This window comes from Balaenoptera physalus (genome assembly GCF_965194825.1).
Source record: "Balaenoptera physalus genome assembly, chromosome: 13".
Taxonomy (NCBI): Eukaryota; Metazoa; Chordata; class Mammalia; order Artiodactyla; family Balaenopteridae; genus Balaenoptera; species Balaenoptera physalus.
Window position 1 is genome coordinate 38,957,167 of NC_138892.1, and position 24,733 is coordinate 38,981,899.

The 24,733-nt window shown below is 35.4% G+C and overlaps 1 protein-coding gene across 4 annotated transcripts in view; it reads right to left on the reverse strand.

Moving 5' to 3' along the window:
* The window catches only part of PTPRQ (protein tyrosine phosphatase receptor type Q), a 285,457-nt gene that overhangs the window by 130,349 nt on the left and 130,375 nt on the right, over window positions 1–24,733 (reverse strand). For 2 of the 4 annotated variants that reach the window (XM_082418810.1, XM_082418811.1), the window contains exons 36-41: window positions 8,846–9,006; window positions 7,994–8,139; window positions 3,898–4,066; window positions 2,122–2,412; window positions 1,578–1,853; window positions 1,054–1,205 (exon numbers count right to left, since the gene is read on the reverse strand). In XM_082418810.1, coding sequence (XP_082274936.1) covers window positions 1,054–1,205; window positions 1,578–1,853; window positions 2,122–2,412; window positions 3,898–4,066; window positions 7,994–8,139; window positions 8,846–9,006 — 1,195 coding nt within the window. The remainder of the gene's footprint in view (window positions 1–1,053; window positions 1,206–1,577; window positions 1,854–2,121; window positions 2,413–3,897; window positions 4,067–7,993; window positions 8,140–8,845; window positions 9,007–24,733) is intronic. The other 2 variants (XM_082418812.1, XM_082418813.1) reach the window with 2 other exon arrangements.

The window sequence follows — 24,733 nt, forward strand, 5'->3', positions numbered from 1 at the left end:
GCATTATGAAATCTCGAGTTGTCCTGCTCCATCTTGCCCAGGGTATCAATCAACCCTTTGTCCAGCATTTCCCATCCATTAGTCAGTAGCCTTTTTGGTTATCAGATCGACTGTCAGATAGCGCAGTGCTTTTGTTCAAGTCACCCTTATTTTACTTAGTAATGGCCCCAAAGTACAAGAGTAGTGATGCTGGCAATTCAGAGATGCCAAAGAGGAGCCGTAAAGTGTTTCCTTTAAGTGAAAAGATGAAAAAAGTTCTCAATAAGGAAAGAAAAAATAATCGTATGCTGAGGCTGCTAAGATCTTCGGTAAAAATGAAGCTTCTGTGACATTCTATGAAATTGGGAAGAAGGGAAAAAAATGTACAAGTTTTGCTGTTGTACCTCAAACTGTAAAAGTTATTGCCACAGTATGTGATAAGTGCTTAGTTAAGATAGAAAAGGCATTAAATTTGTACAAGAAGATGTTTTGAGAGAGAGAAAGAGGGACCACATTCATATAACTCTTATTACGGTTTGTTATAATTTTCCTATTTTGTTATTCGTTACGGTTGTTAATCTCTTACTGTGCCTTATTTATAAATTAAACTTTAGAAATTAAACTTTATGTTTAAGAAAAAACACAGTACATATCGGTTCAGTACTATTCATGGTTTCAGGCATCCACTGGGGGTCTTGGAATGTATCCCCTGTGGGTAAGGGGGATGAATGTAGAAATATATTACCCTTAAGACAATAACAGGTTTTAAATAGTCTGAAAAAATTTACTGTATACTTTCCAGCATTAACAAAATGGTGCAATTACTTCCTAACTTATAGCTATCTAGAAGTTACAAATTCTAAATAAAACGCTATATGAAGTACTCCACTTCCATAGTTGACAAACGTTTGCTGTGTTTTCTGCAAGCATCCTTAAGTTGTAGGAAACCAAAAAGATTTTTTAAAAAGATGGTCCTTGTGTTACTTAAAGCAGTCCATTTTCCCCCTGCATGTCAATACTTTAATTGACTTTCTAAATTTTTGAAATAAATATATAGTGTTATCATCAACCTACCTTATAAAATATAGTATCAGTTTCATGTTCATGAATTTTTAAACTATATACTTTAACAATACCGCCTGGAACAGGACTCGGGCTCCATTTCAGCCATACAAGGTCTGAAGTGTAGTTGACTAAAGTCAAATTTTGAGGAGGTGCTAAAGGCACTGCAGGAAAACACATTATAAAACTTACATTCATAACATTTTTTAGCAGAAAAATATCATCGTGACTCTAGCTTCTTGAAGACACTAGTTAAGAAAGATTTATAAACTGATCATATTTTAATTTCAGAAATAAGGAGCATAAGTAATCATGCTTTTGTACTTGGAACTCAGTAGTTCCAAAGTAGCTTCAAACAGAACACTCTGTTCTGAAGCTCAAATTTTAAAAAAATGTTCAGCAAAGCAGATGAATAGTTGTCAGGCTGTTAAAAACAGACAATCAAATATCCTTTCATTTTCCATGCTGTTCCTTAAAAAGAGAGAGCAAGTGCTGCAACAGTGAAATCATTGGAAGAAATACGGATTCTGGCTTACCTGACTCATCTGTGTAAAAGAAAAGAACACTGGAAGGACCCAGTCCTTTTACAGTTCTTGCAGCAGCAAAAAAACTATATAATGTAAATGGTGAAAGCTCGTCCAGTATTACATAGTTATCAGAAGTAACAAAAGAATAATTCTCACTTGGTCCTTGTAAAATTAAATCATAACTTATTATTGCACCATTTGGTTTTACTGGGGGATCCCATGATAAGAGAACTGAGGTAGAGGAAAGGTTTTTAAAAGTGTTGATTATTGGTGAAGTTTCTGGGACTATAAAAGAAAAAAAGAATATTAAATGAAACAAAAGTGATTAGCATCAAGAAGAAGAGGCTTTAATAATAATGGGACTCAATTTTTATCAACAGGTAATTATTTTAATTTTAAGAAACTCAGAGCTTACTGTGTTTATTGAAAGGCTAATTACTTAAGAACAAACAGAATCTATGTAGTGATAAGAATAATGTTTTCTATCAGAAAGCAATATAAATAAGAGAACACCAACAATCTGCTTAATAGGCAATAAAAGGGTCCAGCCTACCATCTTCTTCAGTTTTGATGTGTAGTTGGGCAGTATAGGTATCAGAGAATCCCTTTTCTGTTGATGGAGTGATTTTTAATATATAATCAGTATATTTTTCCAGATTATCAAAATACATGCTTCTCTCATATGTAACTAGAGGTGGTCTCACGTGGCGAGGAGTTTGCTGTGAGCTCAGAGAAACATAGTAGAAGACTAGACCGTTTGGTTGAGACGGAGGGCCCCAGCTTACATTTATTGCAGTTGACGAAATGGACTTGTAAGTCAGGTTTCCAACAACTCCTTCAGGTACTATGACAGGTAATGTGCAAAATATAAAAATCATCAGTCACCCTAAATAAAATATAAGTAAATTCACAAACCGGAGGATAATTGTTGAAATGGCATCTACTACATCACCTGCTCTTACATTATTTAAATCCACATGTGGTAACATCATCTACTACAAAATATCTTCTAAATAATTATATTAAAATTATATTAAAATCATTCAAAATAAACCCTGTCATCTTTAATACGTGTGAGAACTGTTTTATACAATATTTTCTTGGCTTTTCCTTCCTACAAGATGGAGATTATGAGTCTGTGTATGAGATTATGAGTATGTGATGGAAATTATGTGTATGAGATTATGAGTATGCACACATGTATGTGTGCATGTATACTCAGATATTTAAATATTTTGATAACGTATATTATCTAAACAATATTTTTAGTTTCTTTCTTCTAAAGATTATCCTTATTGTACATATGAAGTCACCCATGACCTCTCACTGGGAACAGTGCACAGTAAGTGTTTATTATTCATGGTGCTATAATAATAACTGATAAAATGTTATAGGTTGGTGAAAATCTTGGGAGAGATCTGCATTTAAAGAATGCCTGAAATGATATTGACCACAAATTGCACTAAACATTTTTGCTAAAGACTCCCCAAACTTGTATTTCCACATATCATATCTACTCTGCTGATCAATGAGTAAACAATTTAAAAGATTGTTCCAACAACAGGGAGAACATTCATTCCTCATACTTAAAGTATCTGTCAAATTTATAATCTTCAAATAATAAACATGGAATTCTACTCTCAGCAGAAATTTAGGTCAGTATCATTTCTCAGTAAGAGGACTAATCTTTAAAAAATAAATGGACCATAGAAACAACCACAAGAAGAAACAGACAATGATCCACGTATCATCGTATTCTTGAAACTGAAACCTAAAAAACAGCAAGAGCTTCAGTCATTATAGTTTTCTGAATACTCAACACAAACAGGATTCTGCAGAAGCCACAAATGAGAAACTTCCAGAGTTAAAAAAAGATATTTTGGACATATTAGTCACAAACACAATAAGAACAAAGATGCTGCATAAAATCCTTTGTGGGTTCAAAGACTGAAAAGGAAACAAGTTGCTAGAGAGAAAAAAATGTCATTTCTAGAGCAAATGGATATTAAGTATTGGAAAATCCATCCATATACGCAACGGTTTTTTTCATGCCCATAACCGATGGCTGTGACATCTTTCGAAGCAATGAAAGTGACAGAATTTTTATAAATGGATGGTAGCAGTTTTCAGGAATAGAAAAGGCTGTTACTATTGTAATAGGTTTATAGCTATATTAAATGCATTTTCAAACTTCTATGACTGGTTAAATGTGCCTAAATAAAACACAGATTTTATTACCAATACATACAAATAGAAAAAGATTCTGAAATAATTATAAAGTTTTAAATTAATCCTATTAAACATTAATGAATGCTTTTCATTTACATACTGTCTTGATCTGTGTATACTTGAACTATGTCACTGCTTTTATTCCCATTTCCAACTGAAGTACTTGCTGTTACCCAAAATGTATAGTAGCTGAATATTGCCAGTTTATCTATTATTGCAGATACGGTCATATTGTCAAAGTCATTGGTTACTTCATGGAGTGTAAAATTCTGAAAAATAAACATATCGTTTTAATTGTTCAGAATATATTTTTAGTATACATGAGCATTTCAAAGTAATTATTATTCATGGATTGGTTGCCTCAGTATTTTAATATGTTAATTTTTGAGGAAAATAAACAAAGAACTTTTTTATTGCAATAATTAAACTGGAAATATGTTTGTACTAAAAGAGGAATAGATGGTAGCAGTTTTATTAAATCAAAATACAGAGTAGCAAAAACTCCAAGCTTAGCTGCAGTGAGGAAGGTCTAGTGGTGAACTGGAAATGCTACAATGTGCTGACCAGTGTCAGTTTCCCTTATGAAACATTCAAGTATTTTTCAAAACATTGACTATATATTTTTAAACAAGTTTGCGAGTATTATAAAAATTTTAAGTTTTTTCTTCCTGTTAACAATGTAGGAATTACGAAAGTGTCCACCTCTTTCTATGAACTCAAATGGTTATTATTCATCTTTCATAGACCCTCTTTTTTTCTACAATCATGTAGAGAAATGGGAAGACAGTTGGATACACTCTCATATGTGCTGAGTAAGAGAAATTTAAAAATTCTCTTGCCTGACTCTAGTTATATTTGTCCCAAGGCATTTTTTGATAATTAAGGAATTACAATCATCCCTTCCTTGACCAAATTTTAAACACAAAACACAAAGTCAAAATCAATTCTAAAATAAAGGAAAACAGACCTTTTAAAAAGTCATGTAGGTAATTAAATATGAATTAAGTATGAATAATTTTATAATAATGCCTACTTATACTGAGAAATATGAATCATTCCAATCTGCACAAAGCCCTTAGAGTCCAAAGACCTGCATTCAATTCTGGCAATAGCCCTGGATAAATCATCTGATCACAAAGTTTCTCCAACTGTAAAATGGGAATAATTATTTCCACTTCACAGAGGGCTTTTGAGGATTAGACAATATAAAGCATATAAAACAATACCATCTCCGGCACATGATAAAAAACCGATAATTAGCAAAAAGTTCATTAAAATTAGTAACATAGGATAATCAATTTGACTAAAATGTATAGTTATCGTGGTTCTGCAATGTATCAACAAACTAAATTCAGCAAATTTTTGTGGTTCTTTCCCAGTATAGGGAGTGGGGGAGAGTAAGTGTCAGAAAAGATCTATTTTACTTTTGTGGTGACTTATTTAGGAACAAACAAGTTAAAACATATTTAATCTCACACAAAATACGATCTGTGAACTTTAATATCTTCCAACACATCTACTTTACACATGGCATAACTGGCTTATATAAATTCTCTCTTAAAATATTAATAGAGCTTTTTGATTTTTCGTTGCTATAAAATTTATTCCAACTACCTATGACCTACCTTGATGACAATATTAAGTAACAAATTATTTTTAACCACCCAGAAGTTATTCATGCTGAGTGTGAGTAAACATGCACAGACATGTAACAAATTTAGAATTACACCAATTATCCAGATGATTATTCCATTCATCTATTTATTTTTGGAAAAAATGTCTTGTGGCTCAAATTATCTAATTAAGGTTTATTCTTTGTGTATATGAATACAGTCAGAAGGTATTTAGTGAAAACTTCTCAAATTTGATTAATCAACCAGTACTCATTTAACACTTTTTAATAAAAGACACTATGTCAGGCAAACTGAGGAGACATAAGTGGGTAAATGTTAAAATGTAGAAGAGTTAATACACTATACAAAACACAATATACCACAATTGGAGGAGGGACAAGATGTATTGCCAAGTAGTAGCAAAGAGATTAAATTCCACAAAGTCAGAAGAAGGAAAGATCACAACCAACTCAAGTGCTCCAAAATTATACCTAAGTACTGAAAATAATGTTGATCTGTTATAAGAATTTTATGTTCTATGATTAAAACATTTATTGAGCATTATCATACTGTACCAGAGGACGTCAGGGGATGGAAAGACAAGCGTCACACACAACTCTTTTCTTCATGTTATTTGCTATGGGATGAGGGAGCTAAGGTAAGTAGCAGATACCAGGAATAGAAAGCAGAATATGATGTGCCATGCATGAGATATGCTACAAAGTTCTATGGGAAGAAGAAAGAGAAGGAAGAAAACAGCTATATATCTATTCTGCTATATAATTTTCATTTTGAGGATTTCTTCTATTCTACCAATCCAAAATAGAAAATTAGGTAGTGAAGATTTTTATGCTATATTTTACATTAACTTCAGAAATAAATTAAAGCACAGATGAACTTCAAGGAATATAAGAAATGTTTTAACATCATTAGCCTGTGTGCCCTCTTGCAGCTGTCACACTTAAAAGCACTCTTAAGATAATTTAATAAAAGATTACATTTTCTAAGATAGATGAATTGCAAATGGTATCATTATACTCAGGTTTGAATAAGAAGGTTCATAAAATCATGTTGAAATCATAGTTAAACATTTACACTCGATTACCTAGATGTGGACAAAGAGAACCAAAATTGAATCAGAGACAAGCCATAAAGTAAACTGTACAGAGGCAAAATCTTTGCTAAGATTCAGAACTACTTAATTTTGAATACTGAATATTGGTTAAATGCATGAAAAATATCAATTTGAATGGCCTCTATGACATAATGACCCATTATCAAATTTATAAACACATTGTGGTAAAAAAAAATAAATTGCGCACTGATCCCCATTCTTCCCCAAATACAGCAGAACAAAAAGGAACAGCAAAAATTGCTTGATGTACAGAGTTAAACAAACAGATCCTCTTTTCGTATGCAGTCCCACTCTGAGAGGGCCTTGAGCAGAATATAAAAATAGAACCAACCTCTGGACTGTCTTTTACTCACTGCTGAGGAAGGCCTAAGACAGCTTGCAAAGTTCTGCTCTGACCTTATTCATTAGCCTAAACTGTACTAAAGCAAGTCATACTTTATTTAGTCCCAGAGATTTCTGCTCACAAGAACTAACTCTAGTGGCTACACATGGGTTGTTAATCACAAATGGAATTAGGCAACTTAGAATTAATAAGACTTATCTCTGTCCTCCTTCTGCTTAAAAGGATGCAAGCACTTAATAATGGTCAGAGTCATAAGCAACATGCAGTCAACAGTTCCTATCAGTAAGGTACATATCCTGTAAATTGCAGTATTTCTTCTAAATTAGTGTTTTCCAAGTTATATTCCAACTCTCCCCATTCCTGACTCAATCACAACCAGTCCAGTTTTAATCTTTTCATCTACTAGAGTTCTGTGAAATAGTTAGTTTGGAGAAATAAAGGAATTTGGCTGAAAAATTAAAACTATTTCTCTAAACGAAATGCACTTTAGCTATTTTTATAACTGTTATTGTTCATATCTCAGAAACTGTCCATCTGCAAAGTGTGCGACTCTATAACCTTGCATACCTCAAGTTAAATAAGCACATTTTAATAGTTTCATTACATCTGATACGAAGTAATGATGATGATGATGATGATAAGCCCTCCTGCTAAAAACTGAAAACATTTTTAGAATCGAAGAAAAACATACAAACGCATCCAAACATGAAAACTATTTATATTATATACAAACAAAAAGAAATTTTTTTTAGCTGAGAAATAATTGAGGGTAAATGAAACCATTAACTCTCTAGTGAACACTTCTTGGAGAAGAGGCACTCAGGGCCATATTTATATACAGAATTTTTAAAAGGTGGCAGCTTCATTGTTGGTAACACATTTGAAGCTGATAGAGAAACGTGTGTGTTTGAGTATATGTGTGCATGCAGAGACAGTTTAAAATGTATTTATTTCTCCACCACATTTTTCTATGTCAATGGCAGTTCTATAAAATGTCTACACAAAATTCTAAATGTTAAGATAAGCAACTTTTTCTACCATGCCAATCTTTATCAACGGAGCTGAAGGATGTAAGTAAAGAAGCAGGAGAAAACTCAGGTCTTACCTGCACAAAAGTACCTGAAGTATTTCTGTAATAAACAGAATAATATTGTATAATCCCATTAGGTTTTGAAGGAGGCGTCCAAAAAAGAAGTACTGATGAAGAACTGAGGTTTGCATAATGAACATCTTTGGGAGGATCACTTGGTGCTAGAAAACAAATGATCAAACAAAAAACTGTACTTGTGTCCCTAAAAAATGTGTGGAATGTTCTAAATGTTACCTGCCTTTGATTAGTTATGATAATTGCTTAAAAACTAAGAATAATATCTAATTAGAAATCAGAAATGAAATCCATAAGGCTCATTGGGCCATCCCCATAACACTCTACCATAGCAATACCTAAGCAGAGACAGACGGATTTCTTACTCATAAAACACTATCCCAGTTCTAAAACATGCCTACTGCCCTAGATTTGAAAACAACATTATGACAAGTTTCTGATATAGAATGCATAATATGAAATTCTAATTTAACTTGCAATTTTGAAATTGAATAATAGAGGACAAAGGCAGAGAGCTGACTTCATGCATTTTACTTTGTTTCATTTAAAAACGCACTAAATGCTTACTAAGTGTTGAGTTCTGTGCTGAGTGCATTTACAAATATAAATTCATTTAATCCTCATAAGGACCCTGTGAGGTAGGTAACATATCGTTTCCATAATACAGATGGGAAATTGAGGCACAGAGAGATTAACTAACTTTCCCAACATCACATAGCTAGAGAGTGACTGAAAAGCAATTTTGCATGTAACTGTGACAGATACTAGGTTTAATAAGACATATTTATATTTAACACATTTTTTTTCTGAGTAGGATATTCTCTTACTTGGCCTACATCCATAAGAACTCACCTCCTTCAGGTGTTCGAAAGTTAATGATATTGCTTCTCGTTTTCCCATCACCAAATCGGGTGCTAGCTGTTACATAAGCACTATATTCAACATTATAGTCCAAATCTGAAAACTCTAATGATGTTTCAGTTACATTAATGTTCTTTAATGATGATCTATCCCTAAGAGGAAAAAAAAGGATTATCTGCACAACTGACCTTTAAATTAAACGTTACAGATACATTTTGAGTACATTAATAATAAGCAACATTTATGCACAGATATTAATCCAGATTAATGGGATAAAGATGCTACTTATCCAGAAATGCTGAAAAGAACGAATTTCAGAATAATTCAGTGAGTAAATTCTTTTGTTTTCAAGTACATTCAGTAATTCAATCAAGTGTTAATAGGATGTTCATATTAAGAGTTTGCTTGGACTGATTTTAATGGCTCTCTAGGAATTCTGTGTGTTCAAAGTAATTACAGCATTCTTTTTCATACCAATGTTTTAGTTGTTCAAATATGTGTTCTTTTGAAGTGTTGGCAAAACCTAATTTATACCATATATTTATCAAACACATTTTACATATATTGTACAAAAGTAACATTTACTTCAGACCAATTCAAATCAATTTCAAATGATAAACACCTGAATAGTAATATCTAAAATAATGAGTATGGGTTATCCTTTATTTATGTAATTAGAAACAAGATTTAAAATAATGTATGTATAACATAACAGGAAAGCAAAAAGTAGAGCTCACATCTCTCACTCAATTAAAATCTTAAATGTATCTAAAATATCACTTCAGAAAAGAAAGTAAATATTGACTTAAACTCTCCAAGTAAGTACCAAAATGCCAGGAGAGGGGGAAAATGTCTAAAGAGCATTCTGTTGCTAAGTAATACAGCACTACAATTAATTTCAGTCATGTTAATTCAGTTTCCATAGAATTGGGTATAGATTAGAATCTAAAGAAGGAATATGTATATAATGGTACTGAAAACTATGCATTTTAAAAAGAAATTTTGATTTTTAAGAGCAATAAAATTATTAAAGAATTTAGATAAGAAAATACGATTAATATCACAGAAAAGATACGTATCTCATGTAATCTCATTTTTTTCTTCTTTAGAAGCACAAGGCATCCAAGAGGTAAATGGATATTCCCTCTGAACATAAAATGCATTTGCTTTACCACTGAAATATCTGAATCCTTGAATCATTAAGGGGAATAACAGATTTTAAGTGAATTAAGGATATCCACAAAGAGATACATTTCAGCCATGGTTTTACCATTACAAGAGCATCAATTCACTCCAAATATAAGTATGGCTATCTGAAAAATAGCTGGAAAGCTTACCATAGTGAGAAATATGGATTCAGAGTATGAGATTAGAGACAGGCAGGATTACCCAGGCTATTCAGTAATTTGAAAGAGTTTCATCAGACATCCTTTTTCAGAAGCCATAGGGAGAACTGAGTTCTCTCTTTGACCTCGCTGAGACTATAGGAGAGAACCTTTTAAAACTCTTAATGCTGTGGCAATTAGGCTATTAGTCTGAAAAAGATGCCTTGTCATAGAAACTTTACCCAACTGCATACTCCTGTCATTGGTCACAGGTCATTAGAACACTACAGTATAGCTAGTCCAATTCAGATCTCTAAAGCTATGAAATTAGCTAAAGCAACCTAATTGCATTATATCTGTTTCAAAACTTTCTTTTCAAGCGTATTTTTAATAATATCTGCTGCCTTGCATGACTACTTTCTTACCCTGATCTTCACAGCAAAATAGTGCAGATAAGGATCTGCCTACAATAAGAAAAACCCCAATTATGTTCCATAGATAACACAGAATCAAGGCAATTACCTGGAAAATGCAGGTCAAACATAAATTTTGTCTTAAATATCTGGATATTTCAGTAAAAAGAAGATAGTCTTTATAAATTATCTGAATAACAAATTCAATAGTCCACCTCAGCATACATAGGTATAGTTTCCACATCTACTCCAGTTTATCTCCAGGGACAAACAGTGCTAACAAAAATTTTTCATATACTGATATGTCTTGTCTGTTTGGTGTTTGTAGTTTAGAGTTGTGGCTGATATTTTAATAACTATGGTAGAAAAATATCTGAGCACAGATAAACTTCAATTGAAGCTTCAACTTCTGGTACAAGTTCAGAATGTATCTTGGGTACATAACAGATGGTCTGCCATAAAACTGAGAACCCAGAAGCAGGAAAAGGAAAGAGAGTGACGCTGTTCTCAAGGATCCGACTCCACCCTCCTTGCTCTTATGCTGCTGCCAAATTGGCGGAAACACACAGAAACCTCTGGGCTGAGGCCTGAGCTCTCTGCTCTCTGAAAAGCCATCTCATGAGCAATCCTACAGTTTCTCCCATGCATGAGAAACCCAGCTGTGACGCTGCTGTAATCAGTTGTTACTCCCGGTTTTAGCTGGTTTAGTGTAACAATGTCTGTTTTGTTCTTATTAGTTTAAAAATATTATAATAGGATTATGATGTGTTCCAATACAGCGTTTTATTTCCATTTATAAAAGTATATGTTCTATATCTTGATTTTTCTCATGTTAATAACAATAATCTATAACATTATTTTCTTTTTAGTTGCCTAATTTGGATACAGCATATTTCTTCAGCCTTCCCTCTATAAATTAACATTTAGGTTGTTTCTCTCCTTTTTTTTCTTATTACTGTCAGTGATGCAGTAATCATTCTTACTCAAATATCTTTCCATAACAATACTTTTATTTCTGCAGGTTAAATTCCCAATAGTGTGACTGAGTCAAACGGTTTTATAAAATTTTTATTTTAATGATAATTAATAAATCATTATCATCTGGAGTCACAGCAAGTGTGCAAACTTTCACCACCTGTCTAGATATTAATTTTCTTAATTTCTGCAAATTTAATTGACCAGAAACATTTATTTAATTTGCACATCTCTGACCATGAGTAAAACAGATTCTCTTCTTATTGGTCATTTGCAGTCCAATTTTTGGAATAACTTATTCATACATTTTCTTTTATATACTTTATTTTAGTCTTTTAAATGGAATACAGTATATGTCGGGGAGTTAAGGAGGCATTGTTCTTTTAGATAGTGCTCCAAATTGGGAAAGATAGATACCTTCCCCGTTCCTTCTGTATTTAGTAATGATATGTATACAATCAATATTCAACAAAATTCAGCAAAATTCTTTGAGCACCTATTTTATGTCAGGAACTATTAAGTAAGAGACAGGCCTTACCCTCAAAATAGAGAGACAAAGCAGTAAATAATTATAAAACAATTCATTAATAACAGTGTGATCCCCTTAAGGACAGTAATTTTTCCCCTAGTGGCTAAAAGCAAAGAAAAAGAGAAAGGATGAGTGAGGAAATTAATTGTGACCAAAGAGTAGAAAAGGAGAATAAAGCACAGCCCCCAGAGATGCAGGAAACTGTTTACTAGAAAGCAAGTTTGTGAGGTTTGAGAGTAGAATAGGGAGTTGAGGAGGGAAGAGGAAGAGAGAAGGCCCACCTGACAGAGCAGGTCTAACTCTTACATATCCAAAGTCATAAACTGTGTGGAAATGGAAGGACCATAAATGTCACACAATACTTAACCTATAAAGTAGATAACATAGAAAATCAGCCAAACCTCCCACACAGTGCAGATTTTCAAACTGAGGGAAAAAAAAACCTCGAGGAGTCTTCAGTGCTATCATTTTACTGATTTAACTTATAAACTCATTAGAACATTTTTAAAGACTTTTTGAATTTGAGAAATCAAAAGAATTTGAATGACTTTGAAATTATTCTGAAAAAATATAAGATGGAGTTTTTCTGTTTGTCTACACTCATTGGTAACATCAAGAAAACATATTGGGATGAAATTAATGGAGTCTTTAAGATGAAGTTATTTCCTAGTTAATTTATACTTCTTTTCAAAAGACAGACCACATTTTGACATCTAGGGCATAAAGGAAATTCTAGAGCTTAAGAGCAGTTTCTTTGCTTGGCTTTACCAATTCCTTTGCTCATTTCTTATCACATCAAGACTATGCTAAGCAACAACTGCCTAAGAGGAACCATGAATATCAAAACCATATGGAAAGACTTAAACAAAATTCCCCATTTCCCTAACTGTGAACATGAATGGTTTCCTAGACAAAGTATGAGACTCTTTGAAAGGTCATGGCCTCAATTCTAATATTCATCATTTGATATTTTGTTCTATGTGGGCAATCTAGCCTGATGATACACCCATTCCTGTACATTCCTATGAATTTATTTTTAAAAGTTTAATCTGCTATTATCTAAATATTCTACACTAATCCTTTCACTCACTAAATACCACTCCCCAAAATAAAGAATTTCAACATGCATTTACTTGACTCTATCAAATCATTTTCTCTCTCACATGACCCAGCAACTTCACTAATTTTCCCACTCCAATGACACTGGTCTTCTATGTTGCAATTACTCTAGAATATTTACTCTTCATAGATGGATTGAATCAGTAGGTTAATAATTACGTATCAAAGAACCCCAAACTAGCATAAATAGCTGCATATTCTATGATCCTAAAGCTTTACTAGAATCTCAGAGAAAGTCTGAGTCAAAGTAGGGTATTCATTTATTGTTACTCTTATTCCTGTTGTCAATCATTTGGTTGGCTGGTTGATTTCATTTAATTTGGTTTGACTTTGTTTTGCTTGTTTGCATTTAGCAGAAAAGACACATTTATAAGATTAGAGGAGAAAGCCACTATGGAGAATGAGGTTGAAGCTCACTTATACACTTATAAACCATCCTCTTGAAGCCAACATAGGAATTAGGGTCCAGAAGACAGGAGGAGGGACTGTACTTAAGCTGGAGGAGAAAGATTTCATCCCCTGAGGACAGACACAATCCCTCAGGCCAAAATAAAGCATTTGGATTTTATTCCAAGAGTAATGGAAAGTCCTTTGAATGTTTTCTCCTGGGTGTAATCTTTGGGTGAGTGATGAAAATAAAATTTTAAAATCCCGTTCAATACTGAGGTTCATTCTTCTCTCTCTCTAGATAGACACGGGGAGAGAGAGAGAGAGAGAGAGAGAGACAGATCCTTATTCAAGCCTCAAGTCTCCATGTATCTGGCCTGCCCACCCCTCCAGTTTCATCTCTTTCCACTTTCCTCCTGTGCCATTATACTCAAGACACAGGGCCATCTTGCTGTTGCCCACACCAAGCTTCTTGCTGTTAACCACACTTGATGAAATTATTTGAATTCCTACATCCAGTTAGTATACCCCTGGACTTTTCCACTAAATATGTCATTATTTTGCTTAAGCCAATTTAGGTTGGGCGCAATCATTCGAAGCTAAAAGAATCTTGACTAACACCTATTTCCATTATTTAATAGTTTCTCATATGCCTTGATCCTGAGTATTTCCACCATCATCATCACTCCTTGCTGAACAAGCTTCCTTTGTCCATTTACCATTGAAACTGTGAGGACCAGTAATTCAACTGGTTTACACATAAAACAGTATGATCATGCTCTCATAAGGGATAAAGTCCATGAACTAATGCAGACCAATATCAAGCCAGTGATTTTCTTTTGGTAGAAATATGCCATATGAGTTGACGCACTAAGCTTAATTTATTATAACTCCATTAGTCTTTAATCACAAATGCTGTTATCAAACTAAGACTTCCCCAATCCTATAAGCATACTGTTGAGTTTTTAGAACAAAGGGCAATTATAACACTTATTCCTAGTGATTTGGGGAAAGCATGATTTGAGAGTAATACAGATCTGGTTATGATCCTAGCTCTGTCATCTTCTAGTTCTGTAACCTTAATCAACTCCTTAACCTCATCAAGACTTAATTTCCACAACTATAAAATGGTGATAATATTCTTCACTTTAAGGTTTTGTCATGAAAAACAAGTAAGAAACCAAACACAGCATTTGTCCCAAAATGTTAACTACTCCACTATCCCTCGAGTCCTTTTCTTTAGCTCTCCAAGATGTTTTGTTCTCCAATCACAATCTTTCCTAGCTTTGTACATTTCACAAATGGGATGAGAAGACCCCTGAAATTGAAGGTATAAAAACTCAAGATCCACAAAGGCAAAGTAAATGACTAAAATGATTGAATTTAAAACAGAGTGTGGTGGGAACTGAGGTAAACTGCAAAGCAAATGCTCCACCTAAAGACCACCTCTATTTAATTCCTGCTGATTTATTTTCATGGGGAATATGGCAAAAGAATTCTGATTTTTGTAAGAAACAAAGGAAGTTGAAGTTTCACTAGATATCTACTCACTATACTGACAGAACTCTATTCAGAATTTATTAGCAGTTTGCTGGTCCAGCAAAGCATGGATGGCCTACCAATAGCCTGCTTGTCGCCTCGGTACCCAAGCTTCATCCAAGTCATTCATGAAAGTGATTAGCAAAAAAAGAGCTGAGACAGAGTTCTTAATATCCCACTAGAAACCTCAGGTTAAATGATCAAAAGCACCCTTACACTCAACCACTCCATCCACCTGTGTTTGTATCTCCCACCATCCTAATCCTGCCCCACTATTTCATGTCTACAATGTTACTTATCAACTTCTTGACACAGTTCATTCATGCTGCCTCCAAGCCTTCATATACTGTTCCCACTGAGATGTTCTCCTGACTTATCAATCTGCCTTTACCAACTTCATTCCAAATGGGAGGTAAACTCAGGAAATTTGAAATAGCCCCCTTCTCATTCTGATTATTGATCTATATCATATGTTCAAACCATTAGGTAGTTTTAATAGAGTGAAAATCTTTTAGAAAGGTGGAAGAAATAGGACTAAGCATATCTTTTTAGCACAATGAAAGCCATTTCCAAAGGTAAGCTTTTATGCTACAGGGGAAATCATTTGACCAGTGACATTTAATAAAATGCTGCAGTAAAACTGTTTTGACTTCCTAATATATTGCTCAGCAAGTATTTTTAAATTATCTCACATGGGCATATTTTATCTCTAATTAGTCTACAATCATTTTAAGGTTCTATATATTTTTTATCTCCCCACAGAGTTTAATAAACATTTGTCCGACTGACTGATTCAAAGTTACTTCTCATGACAACTACTAAGAAGACCAAGAAACGTTTAAAAGCCAAGGTTTGTATATAAGCTAGAATTTTCAGCATCACTTTCATTCCACAGTCTTTTAGCTACATCTTTTGGGCCATTTACTTAAAAGTTTTATAAACAAGGAAGAAAACTACTGTTAAATTTTACTGACATTATAAATTGCTAAACAAATCCAAGTTGAATTCAACTATAAAATAAATAAATAAGTTGTATAATCAGTTTACTAGAATACCACACCTCAATCCAAAGTGTATGAAAAGAATAAGCTTAGAGGGCTCTAGTAGAAATTCATTTATTTAATAGTGTTGCCCTAGGAATGAAAGGATTGCTTCTCATTTGAAACCATATAAACATAATTTACCAGTATTACTGAGGAAAAAGTGCTACTTAGATGACAAAAGTTATTTCACAAAGCAAACTTTAAAAGAAAACATTATTTTAAAATGCAATGGGTCAGGACTTCCCTGGTGGCACAGTGGTTAAGAATCTGCCTGCCAATGCAGGGGACACGGGTTTGAGCCCTGGTCCGGGAAGATCCCACATGCCACGGAGCAACTAAGCCCGTGCGCCACAACTACTGAGCCTGCGCTCTGGAGCCCACGAGCCACAACTACTGAGCCCACACGCCGCAACTACTGAAGCCTGCGCGCCTAGAGCCCGTGCTCCGCAATGAGAAGCCACTGCAATGAGAAGCCCGCACACCACAATAAAGAGTAGCCCCACTCACAGCAACTAGAGAAAGCTTGCAAGCAGCAACGAAGACCCAACACAGCCAAAAATAAATAAATAAATAAATTTATATAAAATGCAATGGGTTAAAGAAGATTTCTGAACACGCCATCTACAAATCAAATGTGATTCACACAGCAGTGGTTATAAAATGATTGCACAGTAACCCTCATGAGCTATTTTGTAAAGAAATACTCATGACAAAGGGAGGAGTCACCAGTATAACAAATATAACAGGTAACCTGTAATTTGCAGACATACTGAAAACAGCAAATATCCAAAGATGTTGTTTTTAAAAGAAGTTGGTAGTTATTGAAAGAACTAAAATAATGGAAATTGAGAACTGTGAGAGAAATATGGACCCCTGAAACAGGAACTCTGCTAATCAGGATAGCCACCATTTATACAGTATTTTAAGAGAACAACACAGATAATTTAGTGGCAGTGCCATGACTCAAACCTATGTCTCTCTGACTCAGAATGCATGTCCATTATATGGTGATACATGCCTCCTATTCTCTCCAGTAAAACTGATATGGCAAGAGTTCAAAAAAAGCATTAGTGATTAGTGACAGTGATATGAAAGAACCTAGGATTATGACTATCCCTTTAACTACAGTGGTTCCTACAGGTATCTTAGGGAAGAAGATGCTAGAAATTTAAAAATATCTCTGTATATACTCCATTACCATTTATATATTTCAGTCTATTATAGATAATATTTTTGAACATGTTAAGGTGTTTTTCCTTTTTTGTTTTTTCTTTATAAGACCTAATTCTATTCAATTGAAGGTATTCATTGTCTGGAAAAGCATCACTACTCTTATGCCAGAAATGAAAAGCTAGTAAGTCTATATTAAGTTTTTAACTCTTAAAATATATTCTTCATTCATTCATCCATTCAACAAATATCTAGCTTCAATTATGAGCCAGGTAGTTTTCTGTTCCAGATACAGCAATTAACAAACCAGATCTTGAAGCAGATAGTATCTCAATCTCTGTCTCTCTCTCTCTCTTCTCTCTCCCTCCCTATGTGGTGTGTGTGTGTGTGTGTGTGTGTGTGTGTGTGTGTGTGTGTAAGATAAAGCCAAGTTCTACTGAGGAAAAAGTGTTTTTTACATTCTTTCCACATCGAGAGTCAATCCTGCATGATTTTAGACCATAAAGTTTTCTAATGTCATGGTATAGAAAGGAAGAAGTATATGCAAAAAGAAAGCTTTCAACAGTCAAGAAAAAGAAAAAGTTTTGCTCCACTAAGAAAAGGTGAGAGAAAGAACAGGACAAAGCCTTCAGACAGGAGTGTCCTGGGATCTTAAGTTGACGGTAGTGTGGTGAAAACAAACAGGTTTGTGAAGGAAATACCAGTGTAGAGCTCCTTCTTCTCAGGATGGAAAGGAAAATGGCAAACCTCTTAGAAAATCTCTGTCTTCCATATGGCATTACTTATGTCTAGTAAGTAATTATGTCCAGTAATTACTTATGTCCCCGTAAGATCTAAGGGTTCTTCTAGCAGACCATCCAGAGCTAGGGAACAGTGTGGAAGTCACCTTCCCAGTCCTGCACACTACAGATTGGTTCAGAGAAAATGACCAAGAGCATTTAGCTACCTGAGGGTTGAGACAGACATGCTGAGAGAGCCAGGGCACTAGAATAAGCCTGAGGCTGGATCAAGGCTAAAACAGAAAATAAAAACCTTGAAACTAGAAGCTATGATGGTAGATGGGTCCCAGGATGATTCCCAAAAGCCAGGTGAGAAGAGCTACCATATCCCAGACTTGAGATCCCCTCATCCTACTTTCAGTGAGCTCCCCCTGTATCTATAATCCATCTTAGAAAGAGAGACAGAAAAGGGATATCAAAGGAGAGAAAGCGCACTATTGGGGAGTTGAACCCACACAGCATGATTGCTGTGCGATAACTGCGTACAGAGTAATGACACTGTTCTCACAAGTGTAGGGCTGGAACCCCAGCCAGAAAAGTCTTGATTCTCATTTTCATTAATTTTTTTCACTTTCAAATTTATTTCTAACTTAGCAAAATGGTGTCAAAAATCTCAGAGTTATCACCCTTTGATTCAAAAATCTAGAAGTCGAGATTGGTTCAAAATGGTGGAGTAGAAGGACGTGTGTTCACTCCCCCTTGCTCTCACTCCCTCTTTTGAGAACACCGGAATCACAACTAACTGCTGAACACTCATCAACAGGAAGACACTGGAACTCACCAAAAAAGATACCCCACATGCAAAGACAAAGGAGAAGCCTCAATGAGACAGTAGGAGGGGTGCTATCACAATAAAATCAAATCCCAAAACTGCTGGGTGGGTGACTCACAAACTGGAGAACACTTATACCGCAGGAGTCCACCCAGTGGGGTGAAGGTTCTGAGCCACACGTCAGGCTTCCCAACCTGGGGACCTGGCAACGGGAGGAGGAATTCCTAGAGAATCAGACTTTGAAGCCTAGTGGAATTTGATTGCAGGACTTCGGCAGGACTGGGGAAAACAGAGACTCCACACTTGGAGGGCACACACAAAGTAGTGTGCGCACTGGGAACCAGGAGAAGGAGCAGTGACCCCATAGGAGACTGAACCAGACCTACCTGCTAGTGTTGGAGGGTCTCCTGCAGAGGCAGGGGGCAGCTATTGCTCACCAAGGGACAAGGACACTGGCAGCAGAAGTTCTGGGAAGTACTCCTTGGCGTGAGCCCTCCCAGAGTCCGCCATTAGCCCCACCAAAGAACCTGGTAGGCTCCACTGTTGGGTCGCCTCAGGTCAAACAACCAACAGGGAGGGAACCCAGCCCCACCCATCAGCAGACAAGCCAATTAAAGTTTTACTGAGCTCTGCCCACCAGAGAAACAGTCAGCTCTACCCACCACCAGTACCTCCCATCAGGAAACTTCCACAAGCCTCTTAGATAGCCTCATCCACCAGAGGGCAAAGAGCAGAAGCAATAAGAACTATACTCCTACAGCCTGTGGAACAAAAACCACATTCACAGAAAGATAGACAAGATGAAAAGGCAGAGGGCTATGTACCAGATGAAGGAACAAGATAAAACCCCAGAAAAACAACTAAATGAAGTGGAGATAGGCAACCTTCCAGAAAAAGAATTCAGAATAATGATAGTGAAGATGATCCAGGACCTCGGAAAAAGAATGGAAGCAAAGATTGAGAAGATGCAAGACATGTTTAACAAAGACCTAGAAGAATTAAAGAACAAACAAACAGAGATGAACAATACAATAACTGAAATGAAAACTACACTAGAAGGAATCAATAGCAGAATAACTGAGGCAGAAGAACAGATAAGTGACCTGGAAGACAGAATGGTGGAATTCACTGCTGTGGAACAGACTAAAGAAAAAAGAATGAAAAGAAATGAAGACAGCCTAAGAGACCTCTGGGACAACATTAAACGCAACAACATTCGCATTATAGGGGTCCCAGAAGGAGAAGAGAGAGAGAAAGGACCAGAGAAAATATTTGAAGGGATTATAGTTGAAAACTTCCCTAACAGGGGGAAGGAAATAGCCACCCAAGTCCAGGAAGCACAGCAAGTCCCATACAGGATAAATCCAAGGAGAAACACACCAAGACACATAGTAATCAAATTGGCAAAAATTAAAGACAAAGAAAAATTATTGAAAGCAGCAAGGGAAAAACGACAAATAACATACAAGGGAACTCCCATAAGGTTAACAGCTGATTTCTCAGCAGAAACTCTACAAGCTAGAAGGGAGTGGCATGATATACTCAAAGTGATGAAAGGAAGAACCTACAACCAAGATTACTCTACCCAGCAAGGATCTCATTCAGATTTGATGGAGAAATCAAGAGCTTTACAGACAAGCAAAAGCTAAGAGAATTCAGCACCACCAAACCAGCTCTACAACAAATGCTAAAGGAACTTCTCTAAGTGGGAAACACAAGAGAAGAAAAGGACCTACAAAAACAAAGCCCCCCAAAATTAAGAAAATGGTATTAGGAACATACATATCGATAATTACCTTAAACGTGAATGGATTAAATGTTTCAACCAAAAGACACAGGCTCGGGCTTCCCTGGTGGCGCAGTGGTTGAGAATCTGCCTGCCAATGCAGGGGACACGGGTTCGAGCCCTGGTCTGGGAAGATCCCACATGCCGTGGAGCAACTGGGCCCGTGAGCCACAACTACTGAGCCTGCGCATCTGGAGCCTGTGCTCCGCAACAAGAGAGGCCGCGACAGTGAGAGGCCTGCACACTGCGATGAAGAGTGGCCCCTGCTCGCCACAACTAAAGAAAGCCCTTGCACAGAAACGAAGACCCAACACAGCCAAAAATTAATTAATTAATTAATTAATTAAAAAAAAAAAAAAAAGCCTGAGGTTTAAAAAAAAAAAAAAAAAGACACAGGCTCGCTGAACGGATACAAAAACAAGACCCATGTATATGCTGTCTACAAGAGACCCACTTCAGACCTAGGGACACATACAGACTGAAAGTGAGGGGATGGAAAAAGATATTCCATGCAAATGGAAATCAAAAGAAAGCTGGAGTAGCAATACTCATATCAGATAAAATAGACTTTAAAATAAAGAATGCTACAAGAGACAAGGAAGGACAATACATAATGATCAAGGGATCAATCCAACAAGAAGATATAACAATTATAAATATATATGCACCCAACATAGGAGCACCTCAATACATAAGGCAACTGCTAACAGCTCTAAAAGAGGAAATCGACAGTAACACAATAATAGTGGGGGACTTTAACACCTCACTTACACCAATGGACAGATCATCCAAACAGAAAATTAATAAGGAAACACAAGCTTTAAGTGACACAATACACCAGATAGATTTAATTGATATTTATAGGACATTCATTCCAAAAACAGCAGATTACACTTTCTTCTCAAGTGCGCACGGAACACTCTCCAGGATAGATCACATCTTGGGTCACAAATCAAGCCTCAGTAAATTTAAGAAAATTGAAATCATATCAAGCATCTTTTCTGACCACAACGCTATGAGATTAGAAATGAATTACAGGGAAAAAAACGTAAAAAACACAAACACATGGAGGCTAAATAATACGTTACTAAATAACCAAGAGACCACTGAAGAAATCAAAGAGGAAATCAAAAAATACCTAGAGACAAATGACAATGAAAACACGATGATCCAAAACCTATGGGATGCAGCAAAAGCAGTTCTAAGAGGGAAGTTTATAGCTACACAAACCTACCTCAAGAAACAAGAAACATCTCAAATAAACAATCTAACTTTACACCTAAAGGAACTAGAGAAAGAAGAACAAACACAACCCAAAATTAGCAGAAGGAAAGAAATCATAAAGATCAGAGCAGAAATAAATGGAATAGAAACAAAGAAAACAATAGCAAAGATCAATAAAACTAAAAGCTGGTTCTTTGAGAAGGTAAACAAAATTGATAAACCATTAGCCAGACTCATCAAGAAAAAGAGGGAGAGGAATCAAATCAATAAAATTAGAAATGAAAAAGGAGAAGTTAAAACAGACACCACAGAAATACAAAGCATCCTAAGAGACTACTACAAGCAACTCTATGCCAATAAAATGGACAACTTGGAAGAAATGGACAAATTCTTAGAAAGGTATAACCTTCCAAGACTGAACCAGGAAGAAATAGAAAATATGAACAGACCAATCACAAGTAATGAAATTGAAACTGGGATTAAAAATCTTCCAACAAACAAAAGCCCAGGACCAGATGGCTTCACAGGTGAATTCTATCAAACATTTAGAGAAGAGCTAACACCCATCCTTCTCAAACTCTTCCAAAAAAATTGCAGAGGAAGGAACACTCCCAAACTCATTCTATGAGGCCACCATCACCCTGATACCAAAACCAGACAAAGATACTACAAAAAAAGAAAATTAGAGACCAGTATCACTGATGAATATAGATGCAAAAATCCTCAACAAAATACTAGCAAACAGAATCCAACAGCACATTAAAAGGATCATACACCATGATCAAATGGGATTTATCCCAGAGATGCAAGGATTCTTCAATATACGCAAATCAATCAATGTGATATACCATATTAACAAATTGAAGATGAAAAACCATATGATCATCTCAACAGATGCAGAAAAAGCTTTTGACAAAATTCAACATCCATTTATGATAAAAACTCTCCAGAAAGTGGGCACAGAGGGAACGTACTTCAACATAATAAAGGCCATATACGACAAACCCATAGCAAACGTCATTCTCAATGGTGAAAAACTGAAAGCATTTCCTCTAAGATCAGGAACAAGACAAGGATGTCCACTCTCACCACTATTATTCAACATAGTTTTGGAAGTCCTAGCCACAGCAATAAGAGAAGAAAAAGAAATAAAAGGAATACAAATTGGAGAAGAAGAAGTAAAACTGTCATGGTTTGCAGATGACATGATACTATACAAAGAGAATCCCAAAGATGCCACCAGAAAACTACTAGAGCTAATCAATGAATTTGGTAAAGCTGCAGGATACAAAATTAATGCATAGAAATCTCTTGCATTCCTATACACTAATGATGAAAAATCTGAAAGAGAAATTAAGGAAACACTCCCATTTACCATGGCAACAAAAAGAATAAAATACCTATGAATAAATCTACCTAGGGAGACAAAAGACCTATATATGCAGAAAACTCTAAGACACTGATGAAAGAAATTAAAGACGAGGCCAACAGATGGAGAGATATACCATGTTCTTGGATTGGAAGAATCAACATTGTGAAAATGACTACACTACCCAAAGCAATCTACAGATTTAATGCAATTCCTATCAAATTACCAATGGCATTTTTTACGGAGCTAGAACAAATCATCTTAAAATTTGTATGGAGACACAAAAGACCCCGAATAGCCAAAGCAGTCTTGAGGGAAAAAAACGGAGCTGGAGGAATCAGACTCCCTGACTTCAGACTATACTCCAAAGCTACAGTAATTAAGACAATATGGTACTGGCACAAAAACAGAAATATAGATCAATGGAACAGGATAGAAAGCCCAGAGATAAACCCACGACCTATGGTCAACTAATCTATGACAAAGGAGGCAAGGATATACAATGCAGAAAAGACAGTCTCTTCAATAAGTGGTGCTGGGAAAACTGGACAGCTACATGTAAAAGAATGAAATTAGAACACTCCCTAACAGCATACACAAAAATAAACTGAAAATGGATTAGAGACCTAAATGTAAGACCGGGCACTATAAAACTATTAGAGGAAAACACAGGAAGAACTCTTTGACATAAATCACAGCAAGATCTTTTTTGATCCACCTCCTAGAGTAATGGAAATAAAACCAAAAATAAACAAATGGGACCTAATGAAACTTAAAAGCTTTTGCACAGCAAAGGAAACCATAAATAAGATGAAAAGACAACCCTCAGAACGGGAGAAAATATTTGCAAATGAATCATCGGACAAAGGATTAATCTCCAAAATATATAAACAGCTCATGCAGCTCAATATTAAAAAAACAAACAACCCAATCCAAAAATGGGCAGAAGACCTAAGTAGACATTTCTCCAAGGAAGACATACAGATGGCCAAGAAGCACATGAAAAGCTCCTCAACATTACTAATTATTAGAGAAATGCAAATCAAAACTACAATGATGTATCACCTCATACTGGTTAGAATGGGCATCATCAGAAAAGCTACAAACAACAAATGCTGGAGAGGGTGTGGAGAAAAGGGAACCCTCTTGCACTGTTGGTGGGAATGTAAATTGATACAGCCACTATGGAGAACAGTATGGAGGTTCCTTAAAAAACTAAAAATAGAATTACCATATGACCCAGCAATCCCACTACTGAACATATACCCTGAGAAAACCATAATTCAAAAAGAGTCATGTACCACAATGTTCATTGCAGCACTATTTACAATAGCCAGGTCATGGAAGCAACCTAAATGCTCATTGACAGACGAATGGATAAAGAAGGTGTGGTACATATATACAATGGAATATTACTTAGCCATAAAAAGGAACAAAATTGGGTCATTT